Source organism: Pyrgilauda ruficollis, unplaced genomic scaffold, assembly GCF_017590135.1.
Source record: "Pyrgilauda ruficollis isolate IOZ18807 unplaced genomic scaffold, ASM1759013v1 scaffold67, whole genome shotgun sequence".
In the NCBI taxonomy this organism is placed as follows: Eukaryota; Metazoa; Chordata; class Aves; order Passeriformes; family Passeridae; genus Pyrgilauda; species Pyrgilauda ruficollis.
In genome coordinates, this window is record NW_024528488.1 from 98,201 (window position 1) to 115,928 (window position 17,728).

The 17,728-nt window shown below is 56.6% G+C and overlaps 2 protein-coding genes across 12 annotated transcripts in view; both read right to left on the reverse strand.

The window, feature by feature from the left end:
• Nucleotides 1-64: 64 nt before the first annotated feature.
• CCNB3 (cyclin B3) lies at nucleotides 65-6,915 on the reverse strand. 5 transcript variants are annotated; one of them, XM_041484692.1, is made up of 12 exons: nucleotides 6,336-6,915; nucleotides 3,799-3,917; nucleotides 3,634-3,717; nucleotides 3,353-3,471; nucleotides 2,759-2,861; nucleotides 2,343-2,444; nucleotides 2,075-2,167; nucleotides 1,682-1,819; nucleotides 1,087-1,242; nucleotides 695-844; nucleotides 395-525; nucleotides 65-246 (listed from the first exon to the last, which is right to left on the reverse strand). In XM_041484692.1, the coding sequence occupies exons 2-12, from the start codon at nucleotides 3,889-3,891 to the stop codon at nucleotides 174-176; spliced, it is 1,242 nt and encodes a 413-aa protein (XP_041340626.1). In that variant the 5' UTR covers nucleotides 3,892-3,917; nucleotides 6,336-6,915; the 3' UTR covers nucleotides 65-173. The 5 variants fall into 5 exon arrangements, with proteins under 5 accessions (XP_041340626.1, XP_041340624.1, XP_041340627.1 ...); XM_041484690.1 differs by lacking the exon at nucleotides 6,336-6,915 and adding an exon at nucleotides 4,525-5,164 and having other exon boundaries at nucleotides 2,343-2,441; XM_041484693.1 differs by lacking the exon at nucleotides 6,336-6,915 and adding an exon at nucleotides 4,525-5,164 and having other exon boundaries at nucleotides 695-793.
• Nucleotides 6,916-7,548: 633 nt separating this feature from the next.
• Nucleotides 7,549-17,728, reverse strand: part of LOC121362813 — a 33,693-nt gene continuing 23,513 nt past the window's right edge. For 5 of the 7 annotated variants that reach the window (XM_041484651.1, XM_041484650.1, XM_041484652.1 and 2 more), the window contains 7 exons: nucleotides 13,979-14,178; nucleotides 10,641-10,764; nucleotides 10,308-10,460; nucleotides 10,017-10,160; nucleotides 9,786-9,857; nucleotides 9,354-9,443; nucleotides 7,549-8,651 (listed from right to left, as the gene is read on the reverse strand). In XM_041484651.1, coding sequence (XP_041340585.1) covers nucleotides 8,266-8,651; nucleotides 9,354-9,443; nucleotides 9,786-9,857; nucleotides 10,017-10,160; nucleotides 10,308-10,460; nucleotides 10,641-10,764; nucleotides 13,979-14,178 — 1,169 coding nt within the window. In that variant the 3' untranslated portion in view covers nucleotides 7,549-8,265. Of the gene's footprint in view, nucleotides 8,652-9,353; nucleotides 9,444-9,785; nucleotides 9,858-10,016; nucleotides 10,161-10,307; nucleotides 10,461-10,640; nucleotides 10,765-11,952; nucleotides 14,179-17,728 lie in introns of those variants that run through there. The other 2 variants (XM_041484647.1, XR_005956584.1) reach the window with 2 other exon arrangements.

The window sequence follows — 17,728 nt, forward strand, 5'->3', positions numbered from 1 at the left end:
GCTGGGGCTCATAGTCTCCAGTGCCAGCATGTACAACAAACACATTTTATTAACAGTTACACATGACTTTTTTCCCCCACCTCATCCTTAGTTAAAATAACTATTACTTATGTACATGGTACCACCCTGCTTGAGGGTACCCCATTATTTACAGGCTTATTCACAGAGTAGGGCTAGGAGCTAGTGAGCGTCTCCTCGAGCTTGAGCATGTCCATGGGGGTGACTTTGGCAACCTCAAAGAAGACCCTGGAAGGAACACGTTGGCTTAGAGCTCAACCACAGCCCTGACACCCATCCACCAGTGCTTCCAGATCCCTGTGGAACCCCAGGGTGCATGCTGGTGGTGTCACTGCCAGTGGCAGGGACAGGCCCGAGACAGAGCCCTGTGACTCACCTGTGCGAGTACTTGCTGCGCACAGCATTCAGCTTGTCACGGGGCTGGTATGTGAGCAGGAAATTCAGCCTCTTCACCAGGGGGTGCAGGTCCTGGGCACTGTACCCGCTGTAGTACTCCAGTGTAGGGGTCTGCAAGGGGACAGCAGGGCTAAGCTGTGTCCTCAATGACAGGACAGCCATCGTCTTCCCTGTCCCAGCATCCAAATCTGGTCATAGCCCTAGTGCATCATCCCACTCACTAGTCCATTGCATCCCCCTGCGGTGCCTCCCAGGGTGCCTCAGCAGGGATAGTACTCACCCAGCCCCCAAGGTTCTTCATGGTAAGTGCCAGCAGCAGGCAGCTGGCAGCCAGCTTCGAGGGACTCTCACGGGCATAGTCGTACTCCTGCAGGGTCATCTCGCAGAGGAAGCGGGCCAGCGTCAGTGTCTCCATGGTGGCACGGGCACACTGCAGCCAGTGGGCAGGGAAAGGCTCAGCCTTTTGAGAAATGCTGCTCCCCTTCCCAGCCCTTCTAGGATCTAGAATGCAGCCTCTGGGGCACAGGTCAGGGATCACACACAGCCATCCTCATGCCCCAAACCCTTTTGAGGGGACCTGGATGAAGTTTCCTTGCTGCCCTGGCGATACGAGTCAGTCCCCTGGAGCCAACAGAAGTGGGGGCACCCAGCCCAGCCTCCGAAGGCACTCACCTTGGCAAAGCGCCGCAGGAAGCGGTAGGGGATGGGGATGTTGATGTCGAACTTGAGGGTGCTGAGGATGCTCATCTCCATAGCAATAAGCTCCTCCCGCTTGTAGGCATCATCACAGATATAGAGGAAGTCATCCACACATGGTGGGCACCGCTCCTGTAGGGGCACAACCGCTCAGCACCCTAGCAGGGGCTCATCCTGGCCTCACCCAGGAGATCCTGGCCATCCCGCGGACCCTGTAAGTGTCCACGTGCTGCTGGACTCAGCAAGGACTGTTAACACCCTGTGGGACTTTTGTTGAGCCCATACTGCTCCAGCCCTTGGCTTAAGCTCCATTAAGGAAACTAAGGTATCCTGCATTAAGTGATGGTCTGTGCAAAGCAGAGAGAAGCTGGCTCTCCAGTGACACTTGGACACAAGTTTCAGCCTGCCATGACTGTATTTGCAGCCCTTGGGATAGGAAGGAGGAACATGACAGACATGCGACTCTGGCAGCTCTCAGGGTAGTAACCTGGCCTTCTCTAAAACCCCCCCAGGGACCATAGAGGCACAGCCCCTCTGCCCCTGCACCCCAGGAAAGCACACAAAGAGTCACCTCAAATTTGGAGGCAATAAGGATGGCAGTGGAGCCGATGAGCTGCAGCTTCTCCCTCATGCTCACCACCTCCACCAGGTAGTGGTCCACTAGCTTCACAGCCAGGTACAGTGTCTCATGGTTCAGCTCAAAGTTCTCCTTCAAGAATGAGAGTGGGGGTCAGAACAGAGTGTCAGACAGAAGTTAGTCCTGGCCAGCCCCTTGCAGCTCTCACAGAGGCCAGGGGTACCTATGGGCCAGGCTCAGAGGCAGGGATGTAGACTCATCCCTAGCCCACACAGGGGGAGGATCAGTTCTGCACTGGGAACTCTTGCAGGAGCCTCTGCTGGCACAGAGGTCACGCGTGCCAAAGGCAGCATGGGGGCTGCTCTGCAGAAAGCTGTGCCCTCTCACCTGCACCTCCACCATCCAGTCCACAAGGATAGCACGCATGTCCCCACTGATGTCTGTCTGCTTCTCCATGTAGTCAGGAAGCATGAATTTTTCCTGCCAAAGAGCCAGCTGTCAGGGACAGGGCAAACATCCCCACCTTCACACAAGCCCCTTCTCACCCTGTGCAGTCCTCTGCCAGGTGGTCAGAGCCTCTGGGCAGTCAGTGGCCCTGCCTGCAGTCACTCCTTCTCTGGACAGGGCTGTCAACCCCAGGACAGGCATCACCCACCTCTCTTTCCCGCATGTATTCAAAGATCTCCTTGGCGTACTCTGCATTGGCGTAGGGGTCACCCAGCTGCTCCTTGTCAATGTCCTCCACTGCTGGCACCTGCTGGCATGGAAGAGGCAGCAGTAAGGGGGAGGCCCTGTAAGTGCCAGTCACCTTGTCAGGGCAAGGCTGCTGCTCTTCTGCACCCCCTTTTCCACCTGCCCTCATCACCCAGCAGTCCCTGCCCCACTTTTTCTCAGGGGAGGACTCTTGAAGGAAGATGGTGGTGCATTTTGCCCCCCTCCCCAGCTTTCCATCACCCTGGCTGAAGTCTCTCCAAGGCCCAGAGCACTGCCTGGTGCCCGAGTACCACCAGTGGCAGCCACAGACTGGTGCTGTGATGGGCCTGGGGCAATGCTGCAGCCCAGGGTCCCTACCCTCTGCTCAGGGGGCTTCGGTTCCTGTACAAACACTGGCTTCTCTGGCACAGGGTCCACTCTGGGCTCTGCAGGAGCTGTTGGGGGAGTTTTCTTCATTGACCTAGGAAGGACAAGAGCATAAATCATTGCTGGGAGAAGACCAAATTTCTTGGCTGAAAAGGGGCCTTCCAGAGGCTCTTGCTGCTTCAGGAAGGGGCAAAAGCACCCCTAAAATATCCCCACAGAGTCCTAGAACCACTTAGGCTGGAAAAGACCTTTAAAGATATTGAGGACAACAGTTCCCCCAGCACTGCCATGCCCACCACTAAACCATGTCCCCAAGGGCCACATCCACATGCCTTTTAAATCCTTCCATGGAAGGTGACTCTACACCTGTCCTAGGCAGCCTGTGCCAGGGCTAGACAGCCCTTTTAGGGAAGAAATTTTTCCTAATATCCAACCTAACCCTCCCCTGCCACAACCTGATGCCATTTATAGTAGATATACTACATCCTTCCTGCATCTGGCTCAGCCTCCATCACCCAAGAGAAGCCCCTACTACTTGCCCCCATGGGACAAGATTGCAGCAAACCCCTGCCCCCAGCTACTCACTTTTTTAGGTTGATCTCATTGTTCTTGGCCACCCCTAAGGCATTATGTGCCTTCTGCGCCTTGGGTGGAGCAACCTTCACAGCCTCCTTCTTCCCTGCCACCACCTGGTTCTTGCGAGCCTGTTTGGGTCAGAACAGGGGCATACAGGGGCTGCACCGTGGAAAGCAAGATATGCCCTGCAGGGAGACCTCTCCTCTTCCTAATGGGCATGGGGTATGCCACCCCCACCATGGGGAGCTCACAGGGGGCACCAGAGCCTCCACCCTCACAGAAGCACTCACATTGGTGATGTCTCCAAACGCTGATCTCTTCTTGGGCCCGCCCTGGGGTGAGGATGAAGACCTCTTGGCATGACAGCTCTCCTCCTGCAATAGAGGCTGTTAGAAGATGGTGGTCAGCTGCCCCACAGGAGCCCCCCTACAGTCCTCTCTTGGCTCGGTGCTCACCTTCTCAGGATCAACATTCTCTGCAGCAGGGCCTGCCTTGCCTGCTCGGGACTGCTTGGTGGTCAGCATCTTGGCATTGCGTGGCAACGGCATCCTCTCCCTTGGTCTCTGTGAGCAAGCTGGGGGCAAAGCATGATGTGATGGAGGCTGCTGCCCACCTGCCTCCAGGGACACCCTCCCAGCTTAGGCCAGCACAGGGGGAGATAACCTGGGGGTTAGCACAGCAGGACTGACCTCTTTCCTGAGCATGGCAGGTGGGTGGTGCCCCAAGACAAGCCCAGGCGAGGGACAAATCTGGCTAGGGGTGCTCCCGGGGAGGAAGGGATACAGACCCCAAAGACCACCAGCAAAAGCACGCTGCTGGGTGAGGTGGTAGAGGGGACAGGCAATTTCCAGATTCCTGCACCCCAGAGAAGGAGGCAAGGGCTTGCACTTCCTCAGAGAGCTGGAAGTCTTGGAAATCCCCACTCTCCCACAACCCTTAGGGTCCCCTGGGGGAGTCGGGAGTCCCAAAGTTCCCCTCTCTCCTGCATCCCCCGGCGTTCCCAGGGAAGCTGGGGATCTTGGAAGCCCTTATTCCCTTGCATCCTCCAGGATCCCCACGCCTGCCACTAACTAGGGCTCCCAGCGCTGCCCACTCCCCCGCAGCCCTCAGAGGCCCCACTCACCCACAGCCGGGGGAAATCCCCCCAGTCACCCCTGCCCGGGTGTCCCCTCCCCGCTCACCCATGCCCGGTGCGCTGTGCCCGCACCTCCAGCCCCGGCGCTTTTGAAAGTAGCAGTTCGGTAGCGGCCGGCCAGCACTGGCCGAGCCTCGCCCAATCAGAGTGCGAGGCGATGCCAGGCGGCGGCCAATCGGAGGGCGCAGAGGGATGCAGTTGCTAAGGGGCAGGGCGGCAGGGTTTAAAATTCAACGCCGATGACCAATGGAAAGGCGAGCATGCGGCAGGGGCGGGGCGAGCGCCGAGCCGGGCGGGCAGTGATTGGTGGGAGCGGGCGCCGTTTAAATCCGTTCTGCGGGGCCGCAGGGCCGTCGTGGTGCGGGGCGCCCGGGGAGCGGCCCCGGCCTTGCTGGCCTTCGGGGCGGGTGGAGCGGCCTCCGCGGGCAGCTGGCTCCGCTGGCTCCACTGCCTCCGTCCGCAGCCGAGGCTGTGGGTCCCAGCCCTCGGGGCTGCCCTTTCCCATCGGGCCGGGGAACTTTGCTTTGGGGGACAGGGTGTGCTGGCCGTGCACCTTCCTTGACCCAGTGTCGGGAACAGAGGGTTCGGATGGCTTGGATAATCACAGAACGGTTTGGGTGAGAAGGAACCTTAAGCTCAACCGGTTCCACCCCCTGCCCTGGACAGGGACGCCTTCCACTGTCCCACGCCACTCCAAATCCTAATGTCCAGCCTGGCTTTGGACACTCCAGGGATCCAGGGGCAGCCACAGCTGCTCTGGGCACCCTGTGCCAGGGCCTGCCCACCCTCACTTCTCACAGAGAAGATATTTTTCTTACATCTAGTCTAACCCTACTTTCACTGTCTGCGGTAGCACAGGAGCACCGTTCATGTGGTGTCGTACAGGCATGACTGACCAATTCCGACTGAGGCTCCCTGGGACTGCCCCGTCCTCCACAGCGACCGGGACAGGGTCACAGTTACCAAGGCACACGTCATGGTCACTGTACTAAGGGTTGTACGAGATACCGGCCGCTGACCGAACATCTGCTGAGGGTAAGAGCACTCTGCGTGTATCAAGGACCAGCCTTGAGGGCATTGCAGCCAGGCTGCCGGGCAGGGAGAGCTCAGAAAAGGCTCGCTCAAGCTCTCAGTTGGCTTGAAGTCAATTTCCATGTATCAGGAAAGGAATGCATGAGACTCCTCACACCCACAGCTTGCTTTGTTCCTTGATAAACTAGTCTTGGAAAAGCCACCCACTTTTCATATGTGAGGCACATGATCCATGTTTGTATACTTGATGCTCACTGTATCACTCTGCCCCTTTGTGAGTTTCCAGCACAGTTCTTTGCTCTCATGCCACCACCATGCAGTGGTTCTGTGCCCTCAGCAACTCTTGGGGGCTTTAGCACTACACTGAGATCTGGCACAAGTGAAGCCCCTGCTGAGTTAAACTCAGCAGAGCTCAGCACTGCAGCAGAGGAGAGCTTCCCTCGGCCACCAGATTCCCAGGAAAACCTTTCAAATTCCTAAGTTTAACCCAAGAAAATCCTTTCAGATAATCACACACTCATGTGCTGCTGTTATGTGTGGAGCTGATGAACCCCTGGCTAGGGAAACACAGCAGTGCCAGCATCTGAGGGGATTTAAACCTGCTGCCCAAGAGCTACGTGGGCAGGATCAGGCACATGGCCTGGGCTGCATGCGGGCAGCTCTGCCACATCTCCAGCAGAAAGCATGTCCATGTCCACCTGGACCATGGACAGCCAGGAGCAGAATTCTGCTCACAGGTTCAGTGGAGGTTTAAACCTGGGTCCCACACGTCTCGGGTCCCTTCAGTCCCCAAAACCGGTCAGGGTTGCTGCAGCTCCATCTCACCTTGTTCCCTCCTTGGTCACTTGTCCTCTCCAGACCCAGCTTTCCCCCGTGTTACTGCTTCTGTCCTTGGCCTGGGGGCTCCCTGAGGCTTGCTTGCTGTTGGTTTGGGATCCTGTGGGATGCAGGTGCTTGCCTTTCCCTGTGCGTGTTAAGGCAGTGCATAGCCCAGTCAAAAATACAGGTTGGGTGCTTACTAGCCAGGCAGAGCCAGGACACATCCCACTGCCAGTGGTTATCCTGTGGGATAAGATCATCGGGCAAAACTCCCATCCAAGTCTCGCCACAGCCCTCTGGAGGCTGGGATGAGCTGCCTGCTTTGGGACAGGTTAATGTCTGCCTATCCTGCCCAGGCTTGGCACTGGGAAGCAGGCTTTTCCCATCTCTAAAGCACTGCCATGCTGGTGCTCCTGGCAAGGCTCTTGGGAATCCCAGCCCAGCTGCAGGGGTGTGACTCCCACCACACAACTTGAAATTGCCCCTGGACATGGGGCATGTGGGAGAAAAGATGAGGAGAGCAAAAAGTGGAAGGTGAAGCCATGGGTGTGCAGCAGGAGCTGTGCCAGCTGTCCAAGCATTGAGGCAAGGCTGTGGTCTCACTCTTGCTCACAACCTATGGATGCTGGGGGCCAGCTGGAGGTGACACCTCCACAAGCTCTCCTTGGGCTCTGACTTTCCCTCAGCAAACCCCCAAATCAGGGAGAATGCAGGTCATTGGCTCTTCCCACTAGACTCTTGCTGTGTGCTGGCTCAAGAGCATTTGTGCCTGGCATGTCCCTTTCGTGAGGAGAGCTGGGTTGCTGCTTCCATCCAGCCTCTTCCCACAGCACTAAAAAAGCTTGCACTGCCTTTTTGAGCTGGAGCAGACCCCAGCCCCAGCCTGGCTTCCTGGCACTGCAGGACTGCCGAGAAGCCCCTCTGCACGGTATCTAGGGACCTTTGCTCCAGGATTGCTTAGCAGATGGGAAGCTCCAGGCTTAAGAAGAGCAGCAAGGACAGGGAAGCATCATTCCTGGGACCCAGATGGACTGCTTTTCCCCTTTCCCTTCTTATTCTTTCCTGTGGTAAAACAGGCCCAACTTGTTGCTTCCCACGGCCCAGTACCAGAAGCGCTGATGGGAGGCAGGTACTTCTCTGCACAGGGAGGGCTGAACTTTGCCTCTTCCTTTTTCCCCTTTTCATTACTAATGACCAAGGTCAGGGAGAGATATTGTGCCTAAGAGCTGTTGCATTTATTCGCTGGGAAAAAACACAGCAAGTTAAAACTTGGGGCTCTCCTGCCACGGGGGAAAGTAGAGAGGAAAGCATAGAGCAACAGGGGGTGACAGAGCTCCTGAATGCCTGCAGGTAGGTGAGAGCCTGTGTTATGCTGAGCTGCCAGTGGCCCCAGCCTGGGGAGTAGCTCCCTTGGCACAGCAGGGCTGCATGGCATGCACCGTGGTGGGGCTGTGCTGGTGATGTCTGCTGTGCTTGCACACCCACTCCACGTGCCTCTTCCTATGTCCTGGCCATTCCTGCCTCTCCACTGCTGACACAGTGCCCGAGTGCAGGATGTGTTTGCAGCACCAGGAGTGGAAGCCAGTGCCCAAGGAGAAATAGGGGCAAGCTGCTTCGAAGGGCTCAAGGTGGGCTTGGCACAGCTGATCAGGGTTAAACTCTAAAGCCAGACAATGCAAGCTGAGAACAGGGAGGTTAGGTTAGGGTTGGTGGCATCTGTGGCAAAGGAGCCCATGGCCCACAGAACAATTACACACTCCTCATCACACTGAGGGTCACCCCCAGCTGGTGGATGGACACACTGGAGCTGCCATGACCCTGCTGCTGCTGAGGATGTCCAGTCACCCCAAGGAGCCCAAACTCTTATATCTCTCTGATGTTGGATCCCACTGAGCCTGCACTCCTCTCCTGCCCTCCAACCATTTTCTTCCAGTTCTTATTTGGTGGCCGATTTGATCTTGTGTATGGCATATGGGCTTGACTCCTTGGGCATCCAGATCTCCTCCCCACTGTGGCCGTGGTGCTCCACTGCTCCCTCCATAGCTGCCGTCAGCTCAGGGCCGAAGATGCTGTCAGTGGCCCGGTAGGTGCGGGTGAGGCGGCGGAAGGAGGAGTCTGAGGAGCTGTCATCAGGGATGTCTTCATCCTGCTCATCTTGCAACTTGGTCCTGCCCAGCTCTGAGCTGCTCCCCAGCTCTGGGTCTTTGAGAGCCTCCCTCACCTCCTGGAGGAAGGTTGTTTTGGGGCTGATGATGCACAGCAGCAGCATGAGGCCTCCTGAGACTCCACAAAGAAAGTAGAGGGCAACTTTCTCTGGGACACCTGAAGGGAAAAGGAAAGAAAGACACAGGGTACAAACTGCTCTGATCTGCAGGCTGCGGGGTATCAGTGCCTGCAAAGCCCCTCTGCCAGGCATATGGGAGTAAGAGGAGGGGAGCAGGGATGCCCTCACCACCCAGGCTGCAGAGACAGGACAGACTCTGCCCCAGTGACCGTGGAAGTGTCACCTAGAGCCTCATCAGCAGCACCCACCAGTCCTGAAACGGGCCTTTCCCCAAAGAAAACCTCCAGTGGGATGTGGGGTAGGCAGAGCAGGGGAAAGAATAATCCCTTGGGGGATTAAATGAGTAATTTCCTCTGGCAAGGGCAATTTTTGCCTGCAGAAAGGTGGTCTCCATCAGTGCCTGCAGACAGGGCAGGAAGGAAAAGACACAGTGGGTAATCTGGCCTGTTGGAAAAGGAAGGTCCACAGGCAGGACTGTAGCCATACCATGACTCTTGATGCTGTGGGACTTTGAGGCTCGTTCCACCTCTGAGCTCCACCCTGCCTGTCCACCCCAAACCCAGCATGGGCGCTTGGTGCCATGCTCCTTCATGTGCCTGTTGGCCCTGCTGGAGAGGTTTGGGGTCTGGCTGCCTCTGAGATGAGCCATTGAGTTGAGCTGGGGCCATTTGGGATGTCAGCCACCCCCCAGCTTGCCCTATTTCCCCAGGTGCTGCATGAGACCCAGGGAGGCCACATACCCCAAAGGTGAGCAAAAGCTGCCAGAGAGCTAGTAAAAACCATGCGGTCTTCCTGGAGCCTGGAGAACCTGGGCCCTTTGTACCAGCCACCTGCAGTGACAAGGGGGTGCAGGCTGAGGCACGAGGTGCTCTCAGTGTCCTGGCTGCCTGCTCCTGCCTGTCCTTCCCCATACCACACGCCATCCTTCCTGCACAAGTGCTCTGCTGTCAACAGGGATGACCCTGTGTGTCTTCCTCTCCCCTGCTCCCAGCAGATGCCACCTCCATCCCCTCAGAATGGGCACTGCCCAAGGGATGGTTTCCACCACGGGACAGGGATGCTAGGCTGGAGCTGGTAGCAGGGATGCAGACAAACCATGGAAGGGCTGGTTCACCCCGGCACAGACATGGTGCCACACTGCTTGTGGTGTAACCTTCCTCTCCCCACATTACCATGTATGTAGTCCGAGAGCAGGAAGGGGTCTGAGGTGTCAGGGCCCACCTCCTCCAGCAGCTGCTTGGGCACTGCAAGGAGAGCACACACCAAGCATCACCACCCTGCTCCTCCCCTGCAGCCCCTACCTCCCTGGGTAGCCCCATGCCCCTGCCTGCCTGGCATGGGGTGGGCAGAGCAGACACTCCACCAGTGGCCCCTGTGCCCCTGGCTCTGTGGGGAGCTCTCACCACAGGTGTAAGAGACTCGCAGCTGCTTCTTTATGCCGGGGAGGCATGGGTCCCCAAAGGTGGCCTTGTCAGCAGCCACGGTGCAGTTCCCCTTGCGGTGGCACTTCTTGGAGACCCTGCGCAGAGCATCTGGAGCCACACACTCTGCAGAGACATGAGGCATGGACCCATGGGCAGAGCTGCCTGGCCCTCCCTGCTGGGCATCAGCCAGCAGAGACCAAGGGACAGAGGTACAGCCCAGTTCTCTGCATGATTCCTGCCCCATTTCTGTCTCAAACCATTCTGGCATACCTATAGGGGGTTCTCCTGTGTTTAAGACATCACATTCTGGTTTGCCCCGCAGGAATCGTCCATAACTTGCAGAATAAATGGCCAGGATGGATTTTGGTCGACACTGCAGCCTGAGCTTGTCATTCTCACACACGGTCTTGACCCGATGGTTCCCTAGGGAGTGACATCGCTGAGTGCCCCGATGCATCCTGAATCACCTCTCTTAGGCCAAGGGAAGGGTTGAAATAGGGCTACAAGGTGCAGGAGCAGCCATGCTCTGCTTCCTGCCCCTTTCTGAGCAGCTGAGGTCAGGGAGAGCCCATGCAGTGTTGCCCAGACCATGCTCCACCTCACCTGGCCGACACTTGTAGGATGCGATGAGGTACTTGTGTGTCCCAGGGCATGGGTCTGGTCCAAAGACCTGGCTGTGCACTGAGAACTGGCACCACTGCTGGTCCTGGCACTCAGCCAGCAGCTTCTGGAGAGCAGAGTGGAACAGGTGTGAGTTGGGTGAGAAGTCCTGAGGCTGTTCTTACCTCCTGTGTGTCAGTGCCATCACCACGCTCAGGAAAGTGGCCTCTCACAGCAGTGTCCCATAGCTGCTCCTGCCCAGCCCTGATGCAGACATCACAATTCCAGTGCCTGTCCCTGAATCAGTGAATCAGTTCCCCCCCCACCCCCCGCCACCCACAGTGAGTTGTGTGTCCTACACAGCTGCTACTACCTGTGTTGGCATCCCAGAACCATTCCCCACCATACCATACCATACCATACCATACCATACCATACCATACCATACCATACCATACCATACTGTGCAGTACCGTACTGTACCATACTGTACTGTAACATACCATACCATACCATACCGTCCCAGTACCACACCATTCCATACCATACCACACCACACCATAGCATACCGTACCATAGCATATCATACCATACCGTACCGTATCATACCATAGCGTACCGTACCGTACCATACCGTACTGTACCGTTCCATACCGTACCATACCATTCCATACCGTACTGTACTGTACTGTACCATACCGTACCATACTATACCGTTCCATACCGTACCGTACCATACCATTCCATACTGTACCGTACCATACTGTAGTGTACCATTCCATACTGTACCATACAGTTCCATACCGTACCGTACTGTACCGTACCATTCCGTACCGTACCGTACTGTACCATACCATTCCATACCGTACAGTACCGTACCGTACCGTTCCATACCGTACCATACCGTTCCATACCGTACCATACCGTACCGTACCGTACCGTACCGTACCGTACCACGTGTGTCTAGCACCGGTGCAGGCGAGCGCTGACACGGCCCCATCGGCTCGCGTCCCCGCGGTCCGTGCAGTGTCCCCGCGCGGCCACGAGGTGGGGTCTGAGTTTCACCCAGGGCCGGTCGGGCCCCGCCCGTGACCGAGGTGGCCGCGGCCCCTCTCCCCTCCTGCACACGCGGGCAGCCCGCGAGTGGCCGAGCCGTGCCCTCGGCTCTGGTAGGAGTCCCTGGGTGGCCCGGCCTTGGGTGGCTGTGGGACTCACTGCCCCTCTGTTCCCCTCCTTGCCCCCACAAGTCCCACAGCAGTGCTCCGCAGCGGAGCAGAGGCTGCCGACAGAAGGGAGGGGTTTATTCCCTTGCTACCTGTTCGTGACTCAGGCGCGGGGATCCCAGCACCCACAACGAAGCCTCCTCTCATCTCTCTCATTCCCCTCCTCTGTCCCTGTCCCTCCCGCCCAGCTCAGAACTGAGCCTCAGCTTGGTCTTCACTGCCTGCCAGAACGGAAATTCACTAAGGAAGTGAAAGCAATCTCTCTTCCCACTTGCTGCCTAAACAGAGCTGAGCCTTGGCAGCAGCTTTGCTCTCCTTGCTCTCTGCTCCAGACATCCCCGCTCCTTAAGCAGCAGCATGTATTGCAGCCCTGTGCCAACATGGCCATCCCACCGTTTACCCAGTATGAACCTGAGCTACACAGACCTGCTCTCAGACCTGCCCTTCAGTTTCCAAGCACCTGTGCCAGGCCATGCTCTCTATCCTGCAGAGAGGGGGATCCTGACCTGTGTTTGCCAAGTGGCTCATGGGACCAGCCTGGTGCTGTGCCAGCATGGTCTGGCTTGGTGCTTGCAGAGCTCCTGGAACATGCAGGATCCCAGAAGGGGATGTATGGTTGGAGCAGGACCAGGCAGGAAAGCCCTGTGAGCTCCTAAGCAGGGCACTGGCTCATCCGCTTTTCTCATAGGCAGCTGCAGTCACCGGCTTTGCAGCAGGTTTGCCCCAGCCCTAGCAAGGAGCTGGAACAGGGTCTTAGAAAAGCAGCATATGAAATTATGTCCCCATCGAGGGACCTAGGCATTAGCTTTGAGGAGATTTCATCTCTTTTCTTCTGTCAGTCTCTGCTTTCCTACCCTTTCCCTACACCAACTGCTGTCATCAAACAGGCACCCCTTTGGTCTGCTTCACTAATCCAGTCCCTGGGACCTGCCAGCACAGATGGGTGCTGCTTCTGGCTGGGGAAGAGCCAAGCTCTGTGCCAATCCCAGGGGATGCAGCCACAGGAGTGAGTGCAGCATCTCAGGGGGTCCTGTCTCACTTCATGTGCCCAACAGCCTGGCTACGGCATTGCCCCTCTCCCAGAAGCCAGCCTCAGACGCCAGGGCGTTCTCTGAGCCTGCTGCTTCCTGTGGGATTGCTCCAAAAGCCGTCTCAGGACACAGCAGTGCCTCCTGCCAGGCTCTACTCTGGAACACACGGCAGAACGTCTCTTCCACCCTTAACTCCCAAAAATGGTCTAGGAAAAGGGCCCCACAGTGAATCACAGAAAATACAAAATTGTGAGGGACTGTTGACTCTCTCAAAGGCAGGGAGGTCTGACAGAGAGACTGCAAGAAATCAGAGGACTGTGCAATCACCCACCACAGGAAATTCAACAAGGGAAAGTGCTGGATTCTGTACCTGAGAAGGAGCAACCCTGGGTGTATGCTGTGGGTCCTGGTCAACAGCAACCTGAATATAAGGCAGCAGTGCCCTGACAGCCAGGAGAGCCAATATTTTCCTGGGGGGCATCAGGCTCAGCCAGGCCAGGGAGGGGATTATACATCTCTGCTCTGCATGGGGCAGCCTCACTTTGAATATTGTGTGTATTTTTGGTCACCATAATATAAGAAAGATACTATTAGAGAGCATCCAAAGGAGGGCAACTTTGTGAAATACTGTGAAGGGCCTTGAGGGGAAGCCTTATGAGGACTGGCTGAAGATACTTAGCCTGTTCAGCCTAGAGGAGTCTGAGGAGGTCCTCATTTCAGTCTACAACTTCCTCGTGAAAGGAAGAGAAGGAGCAAGCACTGGTCTTTCCTCTGTGGTGACAGGACCCGAGGGAATGGGCTCAAGTTGTGTGAGGGCAGGTTTAGGCTGAATATTAGAAAAAGGTTCCTCTCACAGAGGGTGGTTGGGAACAGGCTCCCCAGAGAAGTGGTCTCAGCACCAAGCCTAACAGAGTTCAAGAAGTGTTTGTGATTCTTTTATTCCATTGTTCTGTAATCCTGATGCTGATGCAAACCTCCTCAGGGCATGAGGAGGCTGCATTGCCTGCAGCCCCCCAGCCCAAGCAGGCAGCTCAGTGATGTGGAGACAGAGGGTTGTGCAGCCCGGCCCCTGGGATCCCTCCCTTACCAGGTGGGCAGTGGCAGACGTGCACTCGGTGCTCTCCTGGGAGGCACTGTCGGGGCTGGGGCAAAGGTTGGTGCTGGGCACTCGACGCCCATAGAAGGCCCCGAGGATGCTGATGGTGGTTTTGTGAGGGCAGACGATGAGGAGCTGCTCTCCATCACAGGTGTGGGCAGTGTGGTTCCTCAGCACCTTGCGCAGGTACCCTGGAAGGGAAAGCAGGGGTCCATTGTCCAGAGGAGACACCAGGGCCACAGCAGTCATGGCACTTGGGCACCCAAGTGCTGGTGGCAGTGAGGATATCTTGAGATGAGGCACTTATGGAGTGAACAAGATCAGAGCAGAACAGCAGCAGAGAAGATGGGCTTGTAGCAAACCTCGCATACATAATTGCTGCCAGGAGCCTGGAAAGCAGCACAGAATAGCTGAGCTGGTTAGCAACAGGAAAGGAAAGATAGAGGCAGTACAGCAAGTCAGAGAAGATGGAGAAATCCCATAAGGAGTTGTCAAGTGTTTAGAGAAAATCAGTCTTGTTATGGAGCCATGGTGGGGAGAGAACAAGGGTGAGCCAGAGATGGTCTCCAGTGATGATTCCGGGAGTCAGGGTGAGCAGGATGCCCTCTGTCACAAGTCTGTCACAAGTTGAGCCATGAGCCAGATGAGAGAAGGGTCCAGGGGCTTCTGCAAGCTCCCACAGCTGTCTGGGTCAGTATGGATGAGTGTGAGCCACAAAGCCATCACTTGAGCCCAGCTGACCTCAGGTCTCTGCTGAAGAAGCCCAGTGTGTTGCTGCAAACTATTCCTGGCCCACAACCCTTTCAATGGCAACTGGCCCTTCCCTCCTTGAATTCCCATCGCAGAATGCATCTTTCTTTCAATCCTGCCTAGTTCATGTCCCAAACTACTGCCCCTATTGTTTTCCCTACCGGGGACAACAAAGTGGGATGGTTCTGTGCAGTGTCTCCAAAGGCTTAACATGCAGCATTGGCTCCAGTTGGCATTGGCTGTACTGGGTGGGCAAGGAGTCTGTTTTAGTAAGAGCTCTTCAAGCTGCCAGGTGCTCTGAGCAGGCACCAGCTGCTGAAGAAGACTGTGGAAGGAAGAAAACTGACAAAATGTGATGTGTAGCCCCTGACTGAAGCACTTTGCATCTTTGAATAAAACAAAACCAAAGGGGAAGCTTCATTTTGAGGCTTGGGAGATTGCAGCAGGGCAACATGGGGCTTCTGACCCCCCAGCTCTGTGGTCTTTGGAGCAACTTGCACCTCAGCCCCAGGCTGGTGCTGGGGCCCAGGGCAGGACATGCACCCTGTCCCCCCAACCCCAGTGTGTCAAACTCCCCCAAACCAAGACAAGAAGGTGGGAACACTAGCTCCCCTCCCCCCTCCCTGCAAACTGCTGCCAGGCTCAGCAGCACAAAGGGCCCCTTTTGCCTTCAGTGCTGCCCCTAACCCTTTGGTATCTGCAGTCAGCATCCCTCCCTATGATGTCAGCAGGTGCAGCTGGGAGCTGCCTCCAGCATGGAGTTAATCTCTCCCTTGGCATTATCCCTCACAAGCTGGGATGAGCAAGTGGGTGGCCACAGCATCCTAGAATCAAGCCCTCGATTGCTTCTCTGCATGCTGGAGGTAAGAGGAAAGGAGAGGTACAGGAGGGTAGACGGCAGTAGACAAGGTGCTCTAGCCAGGTCAAAGCTCCAGTGTGATGCAGAGATGCTCTCTGAATGGCACAGGGCTGGATCAGACCCTTGGAGTGCAGAGCTCACGAAGAGGGGACAGGACAAACCCTGGTCTGTCCCTCTCCTCTGGTTGCCCCATATCACTGTATGCTGGGGCCTGTGAGGGGCACAGGACCCTGCCCAGGCTGCCAGCCCCCATCTCCTTCCTCTGCATCCCCTGCAGCAGTCCTACACTTGCAGCACCAGCCGCACACCTGGCAGAAGTCAGATGCTCCTGAAGGTTTCAGAGCCACCCTGGCCTTGACCTCTGCATAGCACTGACTCCAAACCCACCTGCCTATACCAAACCCTGCTGGATGTAGGGCTGCCTAAAGTCCCCACTGCTGGGCAGCCTTGGATGCAGAGGGCTCAGACAAATACTAGGGTGGCAGGGAAGTCAGGGGAGAAATATGAGAAGAAATGGGTTTCCCCAAATCCAGCCTTGAGGCAGCCACCCTGTTCTGCTGTCACCAGTGGTTTGTATTTTAAAACTAAGGCTCAAACATTGCCATGGGTGCAGAGGTTTCTCCATCACACTGTTTAGGGCCAGTGAGCAGTTGTGAAGATGTTTTTTTGGGTGGAGCCATGTCAAGGAGGCTGTAGGCAGACTTTGTGGGTGATTCGTGCCAGTACAGCTGACTCAGTCTCCGGTGCTGTGGTTGTGCCGTTAGCTCTGCCCAGATGAAATCACATCCTCCTCACCACAGCCCATCCTGCAGCATCAGGCTTTCACCCTCCTGGGCTCAGCTGAGCAGATGGAAGGTGTGTGTGGCTGTTTCCAGATGATTCCCGGGGAATGCCCGGTGCCCAGCCTGCCTGCACCTGTCCTGACTGTTCAAAGAGCTGGAACAGAAGGAATCCCAAATTTCTGCCTTGTCTACACCTATAAGGTTCACCTGCATAGCCCTGGGGAGTGCTTCTGACCCATGCCATATCTTGTGGCAGGGGACCCTGCAGCACCCCTACTCACGAGTGGCTCTAGTGGGGACACAGCCACCAGCTCCATCGAGGGACCAGGTACAGCTTCAACCCAACTCTTCCCTCTCCTCCCCAGAGCAGAGAAGGCTGGCAGGGTAGCCCTGAGTGCTCTTTCAGCTCTACACACTGCCCAGCACCGAGGACATGAGCATCGTGGCTGAGGGGAAGCTCAGCAAAGCTCAGGGACTGGCTTGATGTTTGTTTCTTTGCATTTCTGCCTGCAAACTATCCAAGAGAGCCCAGCAGAGCTGGGGAGCCACTCTCATGCACAGCAGGGCTGTGGGATGTGTGCAGTGTGTTTTCAGAGAACAGCCCTGTGTGGAGATAAAGAAATCCCAGCATTTTGGGGAAACTCACTCTGGCCTGCCATGGTTTGTACCTCACTTGTCCCTACCCCACCAAACTGCTGTTGCTTTGCCCTCCCATCATACCAGCGCAGTTCTCAGCATCCCCCTCCTCCCGTCCTTCCCCCTGACTCACCGGACAGCTCCGGGCTGGCCTGGAGACGCGCAGCAAAGCAGAGGAGGAGCAGGGTTCCTGCTGGCCGGAGCAGCCCGGCCATGGCACGGCCGCGGTGTCCCAGCCGGCAGCTGGTACCAGCCGGGGCCTCGTTGGCGGGTGGTGCTCGTGGGGCTGACCCTGGCGGGGACAATGGCTCACTTCTCTGCCCTGCTGAATCCCGAGGCTCGGCGAGCACATGTGCACTCGCTCTGAGCCCGCTGCCTCGGGCCAGAGGCTGCTCGGGACAGCGGGGTCACTCTCAGCCCAGGAACATTTCCCCCAGGAACCGTGTTACGGGTGAGCCGTGCCTTGGCATCCCATTGCTGCCAAATAAACTGGCAGCCCCTTCCCTCCCGCCTCTGTTCGCCCTGGGCAGAGGAACAGGGCTTGACAAGGTTTCCAAAGTGTCCCCAGCTTTCTCCCAGAGTTATTTCATCCCATTCTGTTTCAGGGTGAAATAGAAATCCAGATAAATGTGTGCTGTAATCTCAATCTCAGCAAATGTCCGGCCATTCACTCTGTGAGGAGGAAGGGAAAGGCTCCTTGAACTGCCTCCCAGG

Excerpts from the sequence above, each read along its gene's own strand:
- CCNB3 (XM_041484689.1), bottom strand. Across the intron at positions 2,862-3,352 it reads AATGAGATCAACCTAAAAAA|GTCAATGAAGAAAACTCCCC; the intron begins GTGAGTAGCTGG and ends TGTCCTTCCTAG. Across the intron at positions 2,168-2,342 it reads AATACATGCGGGAAAGAGAG|GAAAAATTCATGCTTCCTGA; the intron begins GTGGGTGATGCC and ends GCTCTTTGGCAG.